Raw genomic sequence first — 21,654 nt, forward strand, 5'->3', positions numbered from 1 at the left:
GAGGTCTCAGCAGCCGGTATCGAGGTGCTTCGACTCGGAGTGACCTCGTGGCGAATTCGTCGTTTGCCGAGAGTGGTCCGCCGAGACGGCAGTGACACTGGTCGGGAACCTCGCGGTGTGCAGTTCGGTGCCTCGAGTGACTCACGGGCCCGGTGGTAGATCGGACTGGTGGAGGTCGGGAGGTGTCCGGACGCCGGACCGGACGGACTAGGGAGTGCGCGGGCGGTCCCCGGGACCGGTGGAGGGCGTCGCGGCGTCGGCGATGCGCCGCCAGCCAGAGGCACGATGAGGGCGGCGTGGGTGGTGGTGGTGGCGGCGCTGGTGGTGGTGCTGGTGCCCGCCGTGGTGCTCGGCTGCGGGCCCGGCCGGGGCGGCGGCGGGCGCGGACCCAGCCGCAAGAGGCTGACGCCGCTCGTCTTCAAGCAGCACGTGCCGAACGTGAACGAGGTGTCGCTGGCGGCGGCGGGCAAGCCGGAGAAGCGCGTCACGCGCAACGACGAGCGCTTCCGGGACCTCGTGCCCAACTACAACGCCGACATCATCTTCAAGGACGAGGAGGGCACCGGCGCCGACAGGCTCATGACGCAGGTCAGTCCGCAGCGCCACGCGTTCCCCTCTTCGTCTCTAATGCTTTCGGGGAGATACCGAGTCCTGTCGGGGTCGCCATTTCAGATTTTCCCAATGGAAGCGATTTTGTGTGTGGTATTAGCACAGTCTAGTAAATACAGTGAAGACACTCTTTGGTGTTCTTACTGTTTGACAGCTGGAGCAACGCTAACACTTATATAATTTTATATATATAAATTTTCGGTGCCTACAGTGTCACTCCTTTCAGTGTCACACAAAATTTTATTTTTGAAGGGGATCACTTAAGACTATTTCCATGGTTTCGCCCCTCAAATTTCTCCCTCATATCACAAAATCGTCGTCTGATGTAGTACAAACTCATCATCATCATCATCATCATCATTTAAGATTGATTATGCCATTCAGCGTTCAGTCTGGAGCATAGCCCCCCTTATACAGTTCCTCCATGATCCCCTATTCAGTGCTAACATTGGTGCCTCTTCTGATGTTAAACCTATTACTTCAAAATCCTTCTTAACCGAATCCAGGTACCTTCTCCTCGGTCTGCCCCGACTCCTCCTACCCTCTACTGCTGAATCCATGAGTCTCTTGGGTAACCTTGCTTCTCCCAAAGCAGAAGCAAACTGAAAAAATAAATTCCTTTTAAGGCACAGTTTCGTATATAATTTATATTCAAAACCTTACACCCGTGACACAGAACAAATCCTGCATCGAGAATACTTTACACAAGTTTAAGGGAAGAAATGCTTCCGATAATTATTACAGTATTTAAAGAACATCAGAATGTGAACAGGCTGAAATGAACAAACAGTACATGAGACTATATTAATCAATTCAACTGTAAAAAGCTACGGAGCATACTATTAGCAAAATGAGAAATATGCAAAAGTGAAATGCCAAAATGAGCACTTCTCAATTGGGAGTAAATGAAAACAATCAGAATGGCTGAAAGAGAGCACAATAACATGAGCCATAAACGAATAAGAGCTAAGCAACTAAGCATATAAGAGAATAGACAAAAATGAGATGCCAACGTAATGAGAGCAGGCCGAACTCCGTCGGCCAAATTTATTAACGCCCAAATTTAAATTTTGCTTGTGTAAAGCAGAAAAACTGTGTTTTAACGGAAAGATATAATAAAATATTTAGGACTAATATTTTTCCACAAATTTGAATTTTTAATTTTTTTATTGTCTTTTTTATAAAAAGCCATACTCAAATTCTAAACAAGCAATTAATCTGAAAATTTTATTGTAGTGTCCTGAGAAGGTTGTAAGACCACTGAGATACAGTTATCAATTTATGGTACCAATTAAAAGAGTTTTTAATTTTGCACCTCCAAAATTAACTGTTTTTCTACACACAATTACCTAAAAATGAAAATGTAATAGCAGAATTTCGTATTTTTTAGTTACAAACAGTTACTAAAAATTTCATAGCATTAGAGCATATGCTTTTTCAGGAAAGGCTGCTAATAACGCAAAAAATGGAAAACAGGAAAGGAGGTTCAACGAGATTTGATACTGCGTGAACAGTTTGCCAGTACACTGATAGACCTAAGTAGAAACAAAGTCCCGGGAGTAGACAACATTCCATTAGAACTACTGACAGCCTTGGGAGGGCCAGGCCTAACAAAACTCTACCATCTAGTGAGCAAGATGTATGAGACAGGCGAAATTCCCTCAGACTTCAACAAGAATATAATAATTCCAATCCCAAACAAAGCAGGTGTTGACAGAGGTGAAAATTACCGAACTATCAGTTTAATAAGTCACAGCTGCAAAATACTAACACGAATTCTTTACAGACGAATAGAAAAACTCGTAGAAGCCGACCTCAGGGAAGATCAGTTTGGATTCCGCAGAAATGTTGGAACACGTGAGGCAATACTGACACTACGACTTGTTGTTGATGTTGTTGTTGTGGTCTTCAGTCCTGAGACTGATTTGATGCAGCTCTCCTTGCTACTTCATCCTCTGCAAGCTTCTTCAACTCCAAATATCTACTGCAACATACATCCTTCTGAATCTCTTTAGTGTCTTCATCTCTTTGTCTCCATCTAAGATTTTTACCCTCCACGCTGCCCTCCAATGCTAAATTTGTGATCCCTTGATGCCTCAGGACATGTCCTACCAACCGGTCCCTTCTTCTAGTCAAGTTGTGCCACAAATTTCTCTCCTCCTCAATTCTAGTCAATACCTCCTCATTAGTTATGTGATCTACCCATCTAATCTTCAGCATTCTTCTGTAGCACCACATTTCGAAATCTTCCATTCTCTTCTTGTCTACACTATTTATCGTCCATGTTTCACTTCCATACATGGATACACTCCATACAAATACTTTCAGAAACGACTTGCTGACACTTAAATCTATACTCGATGTTAACAAATTTCTCTTCTTCAGAAACGCTTTCCTTGCCATTGCCAGTCTACATTTTATATCCTCTACTTCGACCATCATCAGTTATTTTGCTCCCCAAATAGCAAAAGTCCTTTACTACTTTAAGTGTCTCATTTCCTAATCTAATTCCCTCAGCATCACACGACTTAATTCGACTACATTCCATCATCCTCGTTATGCTTTTGTTGATGTTCATCTTATATCCTCCTTTCAAGACACTGTCCATTCCGTTCAGCTGCTCTTCCAGGTCCTTTGCTGTCTCTCACAGAATTACAATGTCATCGGCGAACCTCAAAGTTTTTATTTCTTCTCTATGGATTTTAATACCTACTCCGAATTTTTCTTTTGTTTCCTTTACTGCTTGCTCAATATACAGATTGAATAAGATCTGGGATAGGCTACAACCCTGTGTCACTCCCTACCCACCCATTACTTCCTTTTCATGCCCCTCGACTCTTATAACTGCAGTCTGGTTTCTGTACAAATTGTAAATAGCCTTCCGCTCCCTGTATTTTACCCCTACCACCTTTAGAATTTGAAAGAGAGTATTCCAGTTAACATTGTCAAAAGCTTTCTCTGATCTACAAATACTAGAAACGTAGGTTTGCATTTTCTTATTCTAAGATAAGTCCTAGGGTCGGTATTGCCTCACGTGTTCCAAAATTTCTACGGAATCGAAACCTTTCCCGGGGTCAGCAGCCGGCAGGTGTGGCCGTGCGGTTCTAGGCGCTTCAGTCCGGGACCGCGCGACCGCTACGGTCGCAGGTTCGAATCCTGCCTGGGGCTTGGAAGTGTGTGATGTCCATAGGTTAGTTAGGTTTAAGTAGAAGTTCTAGGGGACTGATGACCTCAGATGTTAAGTCCCATAGTGCTCAAAGCCATTTGACCCATTTTTGAACCGAGGTCAGCTTCCACCAGTTTTTGCATTCGTCTGTTCAGAATTCGTGTTAGTATTTTCCAGCAGTGACTTATTAAACTGATAGTTCGGTAATTTTCACACCTGTCAGCGCCTGCTTTCTTTGGGGTTGGAAAATTTTACTCTTCTTGAAGTCTGAGGGTATTTCACCTGCTCATACAAAAAATGGTTCAAATGGCTCTGAGCACTATTGGACTTAACTTCTGAGGTTATCAGTCCCCTAGAATTTAGAACTATTTAAACCTTGCTAACCTAAGGACATCACACATATCGATGCCCGAGGCAGGATTCGAACCTGCGACCGTAGCAGTCGCGCGGCTCCAGACTGTAGCGCCTAGAACCCTGTCTCATACAATTTGCTCACCATTTGGTAGAGTTATGTCAGGGCTGGCTCTCCCAAGACGTTAAAAGGACAAAGGCAGTAATTAAGACACGGATACTTCGACGCCCGTTGCAGTCTGAGCAGTATTTCTCTCTTCGTACGATACATTTTGACTTCGACATGTTCACTGGGTTCGCTGTGGCTTTGGACCACACGATGGCTTCGTTTACGTAGGTTAGGAGTGCCAAGGTCACTCTGTCCTTAGACCTGCACCAGCGATGCTGGATAGCGACCGGTTGCCCTATATGTGGGAACAAGGCCCCACTCACAAAGGAAGCCCTGTTCTTGCAGACTCGCGCGTTGTTTGCTGATTAAGCAAAAGAGAACATAATGGGGGAAAGCAGAGGACACGGGTCAACAGAGCAGGTGGACGTTATGGGCTGGGAGGGACATTTATCGCCTTCGGATCTGTCAGCGCGCGCTCGAGGCAAACCCATATGAGGTCTGTTCAAAAAAATTCCACAAAAGTTTTCTGCGGTAACATTTTAGTTATTGTGCATGGTCTCCTTCAAAATAGTCTCCTCCACAATTGATACACCGCCCCCAACGCCGTTTTCCACTTCCGGAGTCAGTCTTGGTACGCCCCATGCTGAATCGTCGAAGCACCATCTGCGATTTTACTTTTGTGTCGTCTATAGTTGTCAATCTTCGTCCTTGCAAAGGTGTATTCAAATTTGGAAATAAAAGAAAAGTCCACGGGAGCCAAGTATCGGTTGGGTTGTTTTGGGGGAAGAGACCAAACAGCGAAGTCATCGGTGTCATCGGATTAGCGAAGGATGGGGAAGGAAGTCGGCCGTGCCCTTCTTTCATCCTGGAAATTGCCTTAGAGTGATTTAGGGAAATCACGGAAAACCTAAAACAGGATGGCCGGACGCGGGATTGAACCGTCGTCCTCCCGAATGGCCAAGTATGGAGAGTACAGAGGATGAGGCAGCAGAGTGATTTCTTTTCTTTTGCAACAATCACGCACCAACAGGGATGAATGTGCGGTCGCGTTACCGTGATAAAGAACCGTGGACTGTCTCGCCACATTTCAGGCAGTTACCTTCTCTCTCGCAGGCGTCGCAACACGTCGCGATAGTAACATTGGTCAACAGTTTTCCACTGTGGCACGAATTCGTAATTCACTAATCCTTCAAAGTCAAAGAAAACTGTGAGCATGGCTTTGACATTCGGCCTGGCCTGACGAGCTTTTTTTGGTCTTGGAGAACCTTTCCCGACCCATTGTGAAGATTGAATCTTGGTCTCAACATCATAACCATAGACCCACGCCTCATCACCAGTTATGATTCTTTTAAGGAACATTTCGTTCTCATTTGCACGATCCAAAAGCTCCTCGCAGATTTCGAGGCGAAGTCTTTCTGGTCTTGACTCGTGAGCCGTGGGACGAACTTAGTGGCAATACGACACTTATTTTTTTTTCTTTTAATGTTCTGGGACTTAACTGCTAAGGTCATCAGCCCCTAAGCTTTTTTTTTTCCCCGGAGTAGCACTTGCAACCTACGTCCTCAATTATTTGCTTGACGTATTCCAATCTCTGTCTTCCTCTACAGGTTTTGCCCTCTACAGCTCCCTCTAGTACCATGGAAGTCATTCCCACATGTCTTAGCAGATGTCCTATCATCCTGTCCCTTCTCCTTATCAGTGTTTTCGACATATTCCTTTCCTCTCCGATTCTGCGTAGAACCTCCTCATTCCTTACCTTATCAGTCCACCTAATTTTCAACATTCGTCTATAGCACCACATCTCAAATGCTTCGATTCTCTTCTGTTCCGGTTTTCCCCACAGTCCATGTTTCACTACCATACAATGCTGTTCTCCAGACGTACATCCTCAGAAATTTCTTCCTCAAATTAAGGCCGGTATTTGATATTAGTGGACTTCTCTAGGCCAGAAATGCCTTTTTTGCCATAGCGAGTCTGCTTTTGATGTCCTCCTTGCTCCGTCCGCCATTGGTTATTTTACTGCCTAGGTAGCAGAATTCCTTAACTTCATTGACTTCGTGACCATCAATACTGATGTTAAGTTTCTCTCTGTTCTCATATCTACTACTTCTCATTACCTTCGTCTTTCTCCGATTTACTCTCAAACCATACTGTGTACTCATTAGACTGTTCATTCCGTTCAGCAGATCATTTAATTCTTCTTCACTTTCACTCAGGATAGCAATGTCATCAGCGAATCGTATCATTGATATCCTTTCACCTTGTATTTTAATTCCACTCCTGAACCTTTCTTTTATTTCCATCATTGCTTCCTCGATGTACAGATTGAAGAGTAGGGGCGAAAGGCTACAGCCTTGTCTTACACCCTTCTTAATACGAGCACTTCGTTCTTGATCGTCCACTCTTATTATTCCCTCTTGGTTGTTGTACGTATTGTATAGGGTTCCTGCACCATTTGGTGTGTTTCTGTAAATGTTTCTTTGAGTTTCATGCAAAATCTAACGCAGACCCTTTGGTCCTCTAACTATGCCGTCTCGAAATTGGCAAACTGTGCGACACAACGCTCTACTCAACACAGCACTCAACAACAACTAACAGACATACAACAATGAAACTTCCGGGTGTTACACATTAAACACGGGCGTGTACAGGGATGCCAACCGCATTTTGTTCCAACACACCATTGTCGCGAAAATACGGATGCTGCGAGATTTTTTAAACAGACCCTATATAACAGTGACAATCAGTCTGTAAGAGAGTTCTGGAACTCTATACGCTTCCACATCACGATCTTTGTATTTCACTTTACTTTATATATGGCGAGGGCCTTATCGACCACATGCCCGCTCTACGAGCCTCGTCCATTCTCTTCTGTCGACTGTTACGTTTGTCGAACGTGTCAAAAAATGGTTCAAATGGCTCTGAGCACTGTGGGAGTTAACATCTGAGATAATCAGTCCCCTAGAACTTAGAACTACTTAAACCTAACTAACCTAAGGACATCACAAACATCCATATACTTATATAAAATAACGAAATATTCACTTATATGTTAGACCATTATCATTTCATATTTGTTGCGGCAGTACAAAGCAGATAAACAAGCCTAACACGTCTTTGTGAAGTAACTGTCAAAGACTGTAAGCCCTAGAAGACACAATAAATATAGAAGCATCACAGATAAAAGCTTACAAGTGTTAAGTGTCAGCCGGCCGGAGTGGCCGAGCGGTTATATGCTCTACAGTCTGGAACAGCGCGACCGCTACGGTCGCAGGTTCGAATCCTGCCTCGGGCATGTATGTGTGTGATGTCCTTAGGTTAGTTAGGTTTAAGTAGTTCTAAGTTCTAGGCGAGTGATGACCTCAGATGTTAGGTCCCATAGTGCTCAGAGCCATCTGAACCATTTTTTAAGTGTCATCCGACCACCTTAATCCTTTGGAGGTGGCGTTGTGAATCATTATCTTTGCATTTACAGTAGTAAATGTTTAAATCAGAGCGTACATGTATCTTTGTATTTGCTTTGGATTGCCGCAAAAAATATGACATAATAACGGTCTAATAAGTAAGTGAATGTATGTAATTTTATAGCAGTGTACATCTAATATTTAAAAAAAAATCAATTTTTTACTATATGTCTTACTATTTGCGTGTTCCAGCTTTTAACGTTGTACTTAATAATGGCATAAAAGCCGAAATCTAGATAGTACAGAAGATAAAGACAGTAATAAACAGTCAAATGGCAGTTTACTCTTTTTTTTTTTAATTATAGGGCGGTTAGTTTCTCTTTAAGTATCTCACCAACTGTGAAGTAAGTTGTGGACTCAACCTACAGTCAAAATATTGCTTTTCAGTCCTGCAGGTGTGATAGAACCGGTGTCATTTGTTCCAGAACCATTTCTGTGAATATAATTTCGACTTTTGTGACTGGCCCCTCTTCCGAAGGATTCGTCGAGTAGCTGTCATTCGTATGATAATCATCTTATGTTAATTTATTTAAACGAAGCATATATGCACAGTTGCCGGCCGCTGTGGCCAAGCGGTTCTAGGCGCTTCAGTCCGGAACCGCGCTGCTGCTACGGTCGCTGGTTCGAATTTTGCCTCGGCCATGGATAAGCGTAATTTCCTTAAGTTACTTAGGTTTAAGTAGTTCTAAGTCTAGGGGACTGATGACCTCAGATGTCCCATATTGCTCAGATCCATTTGGCCATTTGGATTCCGGAAACAGCGATCGTGTGGGGCCCAACTCGCTTTATTTGTTCGTGAGACCCAGAAAATATTAGATACTGGCTCCAAGGGAGATGCTATTTTCGTTGACTTCCGGAAGGCGTTCGATACAGTTCCGCACTGTCGCCTGATAAGCAAAGTAAGAGCCTACGGAATATCAGACCAGCTGTGTGGCTGGATTCAAGAGTTTTTAGCAAATAGAACACTGCATGTTGTTCTCAATGGAGAGACGTCTACACACGTTAAATTAACCTCTGGCGTGCCACAGGGGAGTGTTATGAGACCATTGCTTTTCACAATATATATAAATGACCTAGTTGATAGTGTCGGAAGTTCCATGCGTCTTTTCGTTGATGATGCTGTAGTATACAGAGAAATTGCAGCATTAGAAAATTGCAGAGAAATGCAGGAAGATCTGCAGCGGATAGGCACTTGGTGCAGGGAGTGGCAACTGACTCTTAACATAGACAAATGTAATGTATTGCGAATACATAGAAAGAAGGATCCTTTATTGTATGATGATATGATAGCGGAACAAACATTGGTAGCAGTTACTTCTGTAAAATATCTGAGAGTATGCGTGCGGAACGATTTGAAGTGGAATGATCATATAAAATTAATTGTTGGTAAGGCGGGTACCAGGTTGAGATTCATTGGGAGAGTCCTTAGAAAATGTAGTCCATCAACAAAGGAGGTGGCTTACAAAACACTCGTTCGACCTATACTTGAGTATTGCTCATCAGTGTCAGATCCGTACCAGATCGGGTTGACGGAGGAGATAGAGAAGATCCAAAGAAGAGCGGCGCGTTTCGTCACTGGGTTATTTGGTAAGCGTGATAGCGTTACGGAGATGTTTAGCAAACTCGAATGGCAGACTCTGCAAGAGAGGCGCTCTGCATCGCGGTGTAACTTGCTGTCCAGGTTTCGAGAGGGTGTGTTTCTGGATGAGGTATCGAATATATTGCTTCCCCCTAATTATACCTCCCGAGGAGATCACGAATGTAAAATCAGAGAGATTCGAGTGCGCACGGAGGCTTTCCGGCAGTCGTTCAACCCGCGAACCATACGCGACTGGAACAGGAAAGGGAGGTAATGACAGTGGCACGTAGAGTGCCCTCCGCCACACACCGCTGGGTGGCTTGCGGAGTATAAATGTAGATGTAGAACAGGCACAGTTATTCAAGATCATTATTGAGCCGTGGCAAAGGCCTACGGAGGGTTTCCGCCGCTACCACAACAACAACGTATGAGGACAATCTTCTGACACAAGTTCCAGAGTCCTTAGTGGTGTCATCCAGTTCCAGACCTGTGCCCACCTGAGGCCGGAGATGAGCATTCAGAGTCGCGCGGTGCGACTGTCGGCGGGACTTCCGGTGGGTGCTGGGATGAGGCGCTGGTATCGCGACGTCAATATTTGACGTCGCAGCTGCCCTGGCCGCCCTCTTCCTGTGGGTCCCCAGCGGCCATGCGTCTGGGCAAACAACGGTGGCGCCACAGGACGGCCTCTCGTTTCTCCCCTTCGTTTCCGACGGGGAATAAGTCGGCAACGCCTCCTGCTTGCACCGTGTGGCCAGGCATCTCAATATGAGGGGCGGTTGAAAAGTGTCAAGCCCGAGAAAGTTACCGTATTGCCTCGCACAGACACCACCACCTACTTTTATGGCGACCCTTTCTGGGTATCTACACTGCTGGCCATTAAAACTTTTACACCACGAAGATGGCGAGCTACAGACGCGAAATTTAACCGATAGGAAGAAGATGCTGTGATGTGCAAATGATTAGCTTTTCAGAGCATTCACACAAGGTTGGCGCAACCGACAACGTGCTGACATGAGGAAAGATTCCAACCGGTTTCTCATACACAAACAGCAGGTGACCGGCGTTGCCTGGTGAAACATTGTTGGGATGCCTCGTGTCAGGAGGAGAAATGCGTACCATCACGTTTCCGACTTTGATAAAGGTTGGATTGTAGCCTATCGCGATTGCGGTTTATCGTATCGCGACATTGCTGCTCGCGTTGGTGGAGATCCGATGACAGTTAGCAGAATATGGAATCGGTGGGTTCAGGAGAGTAATACGGAACGCCGTGCTGGATCCCAACGGCCTCGTGTCACTAGCAGTCGAGATGACAAGCATCTTATCCCCATCGCTGTAACGGATCGTGCAGCCACGTCTCGATCCCTGAGTCAAGTTTGTAAGACAACAACCGTCTGCACGAACAGTTCGACGACGTTTGCTGCAGCATGGACTATAAGCTCGGAGACCGTGGCTGCGGTTACCCTTGACGCTCCATCACAGACAGGAGCGCCTGCGATGGTGTACTCAACGACGAACCTGGATGCACGAATGGCAAAACGTCATTTTTTCGGATGAATCCAGGTTCTGTTTACAGCATCATGATGATCGCATCCGGGTTTGGCGACATCGTGGTGAACGCGCATTGGAAGCGTGTATTCGTCGTCGCCATACTGGCGCATCACCCGGCGTGTGGCTCTGAGCACTATGGTACTCAACATCTTAGGTCATAAGTCCCCTAGAACTTAGAACTACTTAAACCTAACTAACCTAAGGACATCACACACACCCATGACCGAGGCAGGATTCGAACCTGCGACCGTAGCAACCTTGCGGTTCCGGACTGCAGCGCCAGAACCGCACGGCCACCAAGGCCGGCTCTATCAACCGGCGTGATGGTATGGGGTGCCATTGGTTACACGTCTCGATCACATCTTGTTCGCGTTGACGGCACTTTGAACAGTGGACGTTACATTTCAGATCTGTTACGACCCGTGGCTCTACCCCTCGTTCGACCCCTGCAAAACCCTACATTTCAGCATGATAATGCACGACCGCATGTTGCAGGTCCTGTACGGGCCTTTCTGGATGCAGAAAATGTTCGACTGCTGCTGTGGCCCGACATTCTCCAGATCTCTCACCAATTGAAAACGTCTTGTCAATGGTGGCCGAGCAACTGGCTCGTCACAATACGCCAGTTACTACTCTGGATGAATTGCGGTATCGTGTTGAAGCTGCATGGGCAGATGTACCTGTACACGCCATCCGATCTCTGTTTGAGTCAATGCCCAGGCGTATCAAGGCTGTTATTACGGCCAGCGGTGGTTGTTCTGGTTACTGATTTCTCAGGATCTATGCACCCAAATTGCGTGAAAATGTAATCACATGTCAGTTCTAGTATAATATATTTGTGCAATGAATACTCATCTGCATTTCTTCTTTGTGTTGCAGTTTTGATGGCCAGTAGTGTAAGTAAAATTTTGCGACTCCAGCTTCGGTAGTTTTGCCGCTAGGATGCGTTGTAGAGCGTAGTGTAAGCAAAATGGTGAATATCGAGAGAATCAAGAACCGTGCTGTGGTTGAATATCTCATTTGAGGGGAATGACGCCCAAAGAAGTTGCGGATGAAGTGCGAAAAGCACTTAAGGCCAGGGGTCCGTCTTATGCAACAGTAAAAAAGTGGATGTCCGACTTCAGACGTGGAAGAACGAGTGTGGAAAATGCGCCAAGGAGAGGGAAGCCACTGATGAAAGCCACTCAGAGCCATTTGAAGCATCTCAATAAGGCACTGTGCAAACTCTTGCCGGGATACATAACAGTGTAGGCTGTGTTTGCACGGAATGGACTGGGTTCTCTACTGCAACAGAATCGATCATTGACTGGAAATGATTGTGTTCGGCTACTTCGATACTATTTTCAGTCATCGATACCACATCGAGACGCTACACTACATTGGGGAAAAGGAGATCAGACACAATATTAGGTGGTATCCCATGACTTTTCTCACCTTAATAGACACTGAAGTACCAAAGAAACTGGTATAGGCATGCGGATTCGAATAGAGAGATATGTAAACAGGCAGAATCAGACGCTGTGGTGGCGACGCTGATGGGATACCAGTTCGATTTTACACAGAGTACGCGAAGGAACTTGCCCCCCTTCTTGCAGCGGTGTACCGTAGGTCTCTAGAAGAGCGTAGCGTTCCAAAGGATTGGAAAAGGGCACAGGTCATGCCCGTTTTCAAGAAGGGACGTCGAACAGATGTGTAGAACTATAGACCTATATCTCTAACGTCGATCAGTTGTAGAATTTTGGAACACGTATTAAGTTTGAGTATAATGACTTTTCTGGAGACTAGAAATCTACTCTGTAGAAATCAGCATGGGTTTCGAAAAAGACGATCGTGTGCAACCCAGCTCGCGCTATACGCCCACGAGACTCAGAGGGCCATAGACACGGGTTCACAGGTAGATGCCGTGTTTCTTGACTTCCGCAAGGCGTTCGATACAGTTCCCCACAGTCGTTTAATGAACAAAGTAAGAGCGTATGGACTATCAGACCAATTGTGTGATTCGATTGAAGAGTTCCTAGATAACAGAACGCAGCGTGTCATTCTCAATGGAGAGAAGTCTTCCTAAGTAAGAGTGATTTCAGGTGTGCCACAGGGGAGTGTGGTAGGACCGTTGCTATTCACAATATACATAAATGACCTGGTGGATGACATTGGAAGTTCACTGAGGCTTTTTGCAGATGATGCTGTGGTGTACCGAGAGGTTGTAACAATGGAAAATTGTACTGAAATGCAGGAGGATCTGCAGCGAATTGACGCATGGTGCAGGGAATGGCAATTGAATCTCAATGTAGACAAGTGTAATGTGCTGCGAATATACAGAAAGATAGATCCTTTATCATTTAGCTACAAAATAGCAGGTCAGCAACTGGAAGCAGTTAATACCATAAATTATCTGTGAGTACGCATTAGGAGTGATTTAAAATGGAATGATCATATAATGTTGATCGTCGGTAAAGCAGATGCCAGACTGAGATTCATTGGAAGAATCCCAAGGAAATGCAATCCGAAAACAAAGGAAGTAGGTTACAGTACGCTTGTTCGCCCACTGCTTGAATACTGCTCAGCAGTGTGGGATCCGTACCAGGTAGGGTTGATAGAAGATATAGAGAACATCCAACGGAGAGCAGCGCGCTTCGTTACAGGATCATTTAGTAATCGCGAAAGCGTTACGGAGATGATAGATAAACTCCAGTGGAAGACTCTGCAGGAGAGACGCTCAGTAGCTCGGTACGGGCTTTTGTCATACCTTCACCGAAGAGTCAAGCAGTATATTGCTCCCTCCTACGTATATCTCGCGAAGAGACCATGAGGATAAAATCAGAGAGATTAGAGCCCACACAGAGGCATACCGACAATCCTTCTTTCCACGAACAATACGAGACTGGAATAGAAGGGAGAACCGATAGAGGTACTGAAGGTACCCTCCGCCACACACTGTCAGGTGGCTTGCGGAGTATGGACGTAGATGTAGATGTAGATAAGGCAACAAGTGTCTGTAGCAGTTGTTAGATCACTAAATGCTGAAACAATGGCAGGTTATCAAGATGAAAATGAGTTTGAATGTGGTGTTAGGGTCGGCGCACGACCGATGGGACACAGTATCTTCAAGGTAGCGATGAAATGGGGATTTTCCCATACGACAATTTCACGAGTTGTCCTCTGCCGGTAGCTGAATGCTCAGCGTGACGGATTGTCAATCCTCTGGGCCCCGGTTCGATTCCCGGCTGGGTCGGGGACCTTTCTCCGCCTAGGGACTGGGTGCTGTGCAGTCCTCATCATCATCCTATCATCATCGACTGCAAGTCGCCGAAGTGGCGTCGAAAGACCGGCACCCGGCGAACGGTCTGACCGACGGGGGGCCGTAGCCATAAGATTAAACAAATAAATATCACGAGTGTATCGTGAATATCAGGAATCCCGTAAAACATCAAATCTCCGACATCACTGCGGCCTGAAAAAGATCCTGCAAGAACGGAACCGGCGATGACTGCAGAGAATCGTTCAACGTGACCCTTCCGCAGATTGCTGCGTATTTCAGTGCTGGGCTATCAACAAGCGTCAGCGTGCGAACCATTCACCGAAACATCATCGATATGGGCTTTCGGAGCTGGACTCCCACTAGTGTACCCTTGATGACTGCACGTCACAAAGCCTTACCCCTCGCCTGGGCCCGTCAACACCGTTGGACTGTTGATGACTGGAAACATGTAGCCTAGTCGGACGAGTCTCGTTTCAAATTGTATCGTATCGATGGACATTTAGGGGTATGGAGACAGCCTCATGAATCCATGGACCCTGCATGTCGTCAGGGGACTGTTCAAGCTGGTGGAGACTCTGAAATGGTGTGGGATGTGTGCTGTTGGAGTCATATGGGACCCCGAATACGTCCAGATACGACTTGACAGGTGACACGTACAGAGCATCCTGTCTGATCACCTGTATCCATTCATGTCCATTGTGCATTGCGAGGGACTTGGGCAATTCTGGCAGGACAATGCGACATCACACACGTCTAGAATTGCTACAGGGTAGCTCCAGGATCACTCTTCTGAGTTTAAACACTTTCGCTGGCCACCAAATTCGGCAGACATGGATATTGTTCAATTGTGTGTGAAATCTTATGTTACATAACTGATAAGTTCATCAGTCCCTAAGCTTACACACAACTTAACCTAAATTAACCTAAGGACAAACAGACACACACCCATGCCCGAGGGAGGACTCGAACCTCCACCAGGACCAGCCGCACAGTCTGTGACTGCAGCGCCTCAGACCGCGGCAGACATGATTATTATTGAGCATATCTGGGATGCCTTACAAAGTGCTGTTCAGAAGAGATCTCTCTACCCCTGGTACCCTTAGGAATTTATGTACAGCCTCCAAGATTCATGTTGTCAGTTTCCTCCAGCACTACTTCAGACAATCTTCGTTGATCCATTATGGATCGTGGGACGACGGCTGGCATGAACTTCTTGATGCAATAATTTACCAACAGCCGTATGATTTGTAGAAGTTTATTTTATTTTATGAACCTACGTAGGCAAACTTACGTTTCTAGCATTTGTAGACTTAAAGAAAGCTTTTGACAATGTTGACTGGAATACTCTCTTTCAAATTCTGAAGGTGGCAGGGGTAAAATACAGGGAGCGAAAGGCCATTTACAATTTGTACAGAAACCAGATGGCAGTTATAAGAGTCGAGGGACAAGAAAGGGAAGCAGTGGTTGGGAAGGGAGTGAGACAGGATTGTAGCCGCTCCCCGATGTTATTCAATCTGTATATTGAGCAAGCAGTAAAGGAAACAAAAGAAAAATTTGGAGTAGGTATTAAAATCCATGGAGAAGATATAAAAACTTTGAGGTTCGCCGATGACATTGTAATTCTGTCAGAGACAGCAAAGGGCTTGGATGAGCAGTTGATTGGAATGGACAGTGTCTTGAAAGGAGGATATAAGATGAACATCAACAAAAGCAAAAGGAGGATAATGGAATGTAGTCGAATTAAGTCGGGTGATGCTGAGGGAATTAGATTAGGAAATGAGACAATTAAAGTAGTAAAGGAGTTTTGCTATTTGGGGAGCAAAGTAACTGATGATGGTCGATGTAGGGAGGATATAAAATGTAGACTGGCAATGGCAAGAAAAACGTTTCTGAAGAAGAGACATTTGTTAACATCGAGTATAGATTTAAGTGTCAGGAAGTCGTTTCTGAAAGTATTTGTGTGGAGTGTGGCCATGTATGGAAGTGAAACGTGGGCGATAAATAGTTTGGACAAGAAGACAATAGAAGCTTTTGAAATGTGATGCTACAGAAGAATACTGAAGATTAGATGGGTATATCACATAACTAATGATGAAGTATTGAATAGAATTGGGGAGAAGACGAGTTTGCGGCACAACTTGAGCAGGAGAAGGGACCGGTTGGTAGGACGTGTTCTGAGGCATCAAGGGATCACAAATTTAGCATTGGAGGGCAGTGTGCAGGGTAAAAATCATATAGGGAGGCCAAGAGATGAATACACAAAGCAGATTCAGAAGGGCGTAGGTTGCAGTAAGTACTGGGAGATGAAGAAGCTTGCACAGGATAGAGTAGCATGGAGAGCTGCATCATACCAGTCTCAGGACTGAAGACCACAACAACAACAACATGAACTTCTATGTGCTACCAGTTTCTGCTTTACATTGATGCCATCTTCAGGGCTCACTCGTCATAGTCATAAATTTGCTATACACGGAAGGAGCCATATAACTGGATCCGTGAATCAGATCTTCCTGCAAGAGCTCTCGGTGGCCCGGCGACATAGACTCCTGGCCTACAAGAGCTGTTGTACCGGTTTCTTTGGCTCTTCAGTGTAGTTCCTTATTTTTGTAATCAGCGAAAAACGTTATGCTTATCCTGTATCTTCCAGGATTCGATAATCGATACGACAACCTCTTGAGTGGAGGCGTAGTTCGCTGACGCCGTTCAGTGACCATCTAGACTGCGGTTGGTAGGAGGTGTGTGGGGAAACATGTAATCTGAAACTGCACAAAGGAACTACGATTTTTTTCCCCCCCAAATCCCGCCCACGAAACAGCGCCCAGAAATTTAATAATTTCCCGGAACTGGCTCTCTCGCGCTTCCTTTCGATTAATTAACTCTGCAATCACGCCGGGCTGCCCGTATCGATTTCGGCGGCGTATCGGTTCGGCGGGCCGCGCGTCACGACCTCCGGGACGTGTTCCTTTTGCCCGGCCGCTCTATTAATTCCACGCCCACGGGCGAACCACCCACCCACCCAGCTACACCCCCTCCTCCTTCTCCGCCGCCGCCACCTCTGACTGCGCCACAAAGGATCTTAACGGCTCGGGGGGCCGGGCCGAGTCCCACCGAGGCGGCTCCAATTAAAATCGATTTGTCGATCGCCGCGTCCGATAGGCGGCGTCCGAACTCGATTTATTCCGGAGCAGGGCTCGATAGTCTAGCGAGCAGCGGACCGGCCGACCTGTTCTCGACCGCCCCTGGTATCGCACGCTGCAGCTCTGTTACACGCAATGCCGTCCAGCTCGTTACACGCACGCGTTATGTGCTTGATAATATGGCTTTGATATGCCGGGCTGCCATCAGCCATCCAAAAGACATGTGTAAACTCTCTCTTCGATGTGTTCCTTTACGACGAAAATCCAGGAATACTGAGCTGAAAACCATTATTCAACATGGTGGCGTTGCTGTCAGGTTTCCTCCGAGGCATAAGCCGTAGGTAGCTATCATCCACTGCATTAGTAGCTCTTGGGCGGCCTGAGCGAGGCATGTCATCGACAGTTCCTGTCTCTCTGTATCTCCTCCATTGGTTCATTGCGAGACACCTGGACACTTCCCTTGTTGAGAACCCTTCCTCGCACAAAGTAACAGCCGGCCACTGTGGCCGAGCGGTTCTAAGCGTTTCAGTCCGGAACCGCTCGACTACTATGGTCGCAGGTTCGAAACCTGCCTCGGTCATGGATGTGTGTGATGTCCTTAGGTTAGTTAGGTTAAAGTAGTTCTAAGTCCCAGGGACTAGTGACCTCGGATGTTAAGTCCCATAGTGCTCAGAGCCGTTTGAACCAATTTGAACACAAAGTAACAATGCGGTCGCGATCGAAGCGCGGTATTGACCGTCTAGGCATGGTTGAACTACAGACAACCCGAGCCGTGTACCTCCTTCCTGGTGGAATGACTGGAACTGATAGGCTATCAGACCCCCTCCGTCCAATAGGCGTTGCTCATGCATGGTTGTTTACAACTTTGAGCGAGTTTAGTGACAATGGTTTTGTAGCACCATTGCTAAAATGAGTGATACACAGGGGGTCGACACAGATATGGAATGGACTACCATATCCTATACACACCAAAAACAGTTTTGCGTCACCGCAGTTCCCCAGAACTCCTGAAGATAAATGTCGACTGTGGATACTGTATCACAGACACAGACCCTTTGACTGTTCAGAGATGTTACTAAACCCGCCCAAATATGTAAACAACCATGCAAGAGCAGCGCATATTAGACGCAGGGGGTTCGACAGCCGATGAGTTCCAGTCATTCCACCAGGAAGGAGGTACACGTGTGGTCTGTAGTTCAACCATGCCTAGACGGTCAATACCGCGGTTCGCATTGTTACTTTGTTCCAGGAAGGGCTCTCAACAAGGGAAGTGCCCAGGCGTCTCGGAGTGAACCAAAGCGATGTTGTTCAGACATGGAGTTGATACTGTCGATATGCCTCGCTCATGACCGCTACCTACAGATTATGGTTTGGAGCAACCCTGACAACAGCGCCACCATGTTGAATAATGCTTTTCGTGCAGCCACAGGACGTCGTGTTACGACTCAAACTGTGTAGGCTGCATGATGCGCAACTTCACTCCCGATGTCCATGGCGAGGTCCGTCCTCGCAACGACGACACCATACAGCGCGGTACAGATGGGCCCAACAACATGCCGAATGGACCGCTCAGGATTGGCATCACGTTCTCTTCACCGATGAGTGTCGTCGGAGACGTGTTTGGAGGCAACCCGGTCAGGCTGAACGCCTTAGACACACTGTCCCCGTGGAGGACAGGAGGTGGAGGTTCCCTGCTGTTTTGGTGTGAAATTATGTGCGGGCGACGTACGCCGCTGGTGGTCATGGAAGAGGGCCGTAACGGGTGTATGATACGTGAATTCCATCCTCCGATCGATATTGCGACCATATCGGCAGCATACCGGCGAGGCATTCGTCTTCACGGACGACAATTCGCACCCCTATAGTGCACATCTTGTGAATGACCCTTCAGGATAACGACATCGCCCGACTAGAGTGGACAGCATGTTCTCCAGAGATGAAACCTATCGAAATGTCTGGGATTGACTGCAAAGATCTGTTTATTGACGACGTGACCCACCAAGCACTCTGAGGGATCTACGAGGTGCATTCAAGTTCTAGGGCCTCCGATTTTTTTTCTAATTAACTACTCACCCGAAATCGATTAAACTGGCGTTACTTCTCGTCGTAATCGCCCTGCAGACGTACACATTTTTCACAATGCTGACGCCATGATTCCATGGCAGCAGCGAAGGCTTCTTTAGGAGTCTGTTTTGACCACTGGAAAATCGCTGAGGCAATAGCAGCACGGCTGGTGAATGTGCGGCCACGGAGAGTGTCTTTCATTGTTGGAAAAAGCCAAAAGTCACTAGGAGCCAGGTCAGGTAAGTAGGGAGCACGAGGAATAACTTCAAAGTTGTTATCAAGAAGAAACTGTTGCGTAACGTTAGCTCGATGTGCGGGTGCGTTGTCTCGGTGAAACAGCACACGCGCAGCCCTTCCCGGACGTTTTTGTTGCAGTGCAGGAAGGAATTTGTTCTTCAAAACATTTTCGTAGGATGCACCTGTTACCGTAGTGCCCTTTGGAACGCAATGGGTAAGGATTACGCCCTCGCTGTCCCAGAACATGGACACCATCATTTTTTCAGCACTGGCGGTTACCCGAAATTTTTTTGGTGGCGGTGAATCTGTGTGCTTCCATTGAGCTGACTGGCGCTTTGTTTCTGGATTGAAAAATAGCATCCACGTCTCATCCATTGTCACAACCGACGAAAAGAAAGTTCCATTCGTGCTGTCGTTGCGCGTCAACATTGCTCGCCAACATGCCACACGGGTAGCTGTGTGGTCGTCCGCCAGCATTCGTGGCACCCACCTGGATGACACTTTCCGCATTTTCAGGTCGTCATGCAGGATTGTGTGCACAGAACCCACAGAAATGCCAACTCTGGAGGCGATCTGTTCAAAAGTCATTCGGCGACCCCCCCAAAACAATTCTCTCCACTTTCTCGATCATGTCCTCAGACCGGCTTGTGCGAGCCCGAGGTTGTTTCGGTTTGTTGTCACACGATGTTCTGCCTTCATTAAACTGTCGCACCCACGAAGGCACTTTCGACACATCCATAACTCCGTCACCACATGTCCCCCTCAACTGTCGATGAATTTCAATTGGTTTCACACCACGAAAATTCGGAAAACGAATGATTGCACGCTGTTCGAGTAGGGAAAACGTCGCCATTTTAAGTATTTAAAACAGTTCTCATTCTCGCCGCTGGCGGTAAAATTCCACCTGCCGTACGGTGCTGCCATCTCTGGGACGTATTGACAATGAACGCGGCCACATTTTGAAACAATGCGCATGTTTCTATCTCTTTCCAGCCCGGAGAAAAAAAATCGGAGGCCTTAGAACTTGAATGCACCTCGTACGTCGAATCGCCGTTGAGCAGTGCGACAGCCTGGACCAACAGTGCATTGATGTACTTGAGGACAGTATGCCACGACGAGTACAGGCATGCATGAATGCAAGAGGACCTGCTACTGGGTATTAGAGGTACCGGTGTGTATAGCAAGCTGGACCACCAGCTCTGTACGTCTCGCTGTATGGCGGTACAACATGCAATGCGTTGTTTTCACGAGCAATAAAAAGGGCAGAAATGATGTTTGCGTTGATCTCTATTCCAATTTTTCTGTACCCGTTTCAGAACTCTCGGAACTGAGATGTGTGTGAAATCGTGTCGGATCTCCTTTTGCGCACCATACTGCTGTAGTTCGCCATGGCATGGACTCCGCAAATCTCTGGAAGCCCCTGCTGAAATAGAGCAATGCTACCGCTATTTTTTTTTTTGTTTGGTCATCAGTCTTCTGGCTTGTTTGATGCGGCCCGACACGAATTTCTGTCCTATGGCAACATCTTTAGCTCTACAGTTTTTGCCCCGTACAGCTCCGTCTAGTACCATGGGAGTCATTCCCTCCATGTCTTAACAGATGCCATATCATACTGTTCCTTCACCTTATCAGTGTTTTCCACATATTCCTTTCCTCTCCGACTGTGCAGAATCTCTTCATTTCTTACCTTATCAGTCCATTTTCAATATTCGTCTGTAGCACCACATCTCAAATGCTTCGATTCTCTTCTGTTCCGGTTTTCCCACAGTCCATGTTTCACTACCATACAATGCTGTACTCCAGACGTACATCCTCAAAAAGTTCTTCCTCAAATTAAGGCCGGTATTTGATATTAGTAGACTTCTCTTGGCCAGAAATGCCTTTTTTGCCATAGCGAGTCTGCTTTTGATGTCCTCCTTGCTCCGTCCGTCATTGGTTATTTTACTGCCTAGGTAGCAGAATTCCTTAACTTCCTCTTCTTGTTGACCATCAATCCTGATGTTAAGCTTCTCCCTGTTCTCATTTCTCGTACTTCTCATTACTTTCGTCTTTCCTCTTTTTACTTCCATTTCATTCTCTGTACTTACTTGTTTATTCCATTCGAGCAGGTGGCTTTTATAGGTCCCTCTAA

General features: G+C 46.4%; 1 protein-coding gene across 1 annotated transcript in view; it reads left to right on the forward strand.

The window, feature by feature from the left end:
• Positions 1-285: 285 nt before the first annotated feature.
• LOC126109438 (desert hedgehog protein A) overlaps positions 286-21,654 on the forward strand; it is a 553,800-nt gene continuing 532,431 nt past the window's right edge. The window contains exon 1 of the mRNA XM_049914469.1: positions 286-588. Coding sequence (XP_049770426.1) covers positions 286-588 — 303 coding nt within the window. The remainder of the gene's footprint in view (positions 589-21,654) is intronic.

Source organism: Schistocerca cancellata, chromosome 12 (assembly GCF_023864275.1).
Source record: "Schistocerca cancellata isolate TAMUIC-IGC-003103 chromosome 12, iqSchCanc2.1, whole genome shotgun sequence".
Taxonomy (NCBI): Eukaryota; Metazoa; Arthropoda; class Insecta; order Orthoptera; family Acrididae; genus Schistocerca; species Schistocerca cancellata.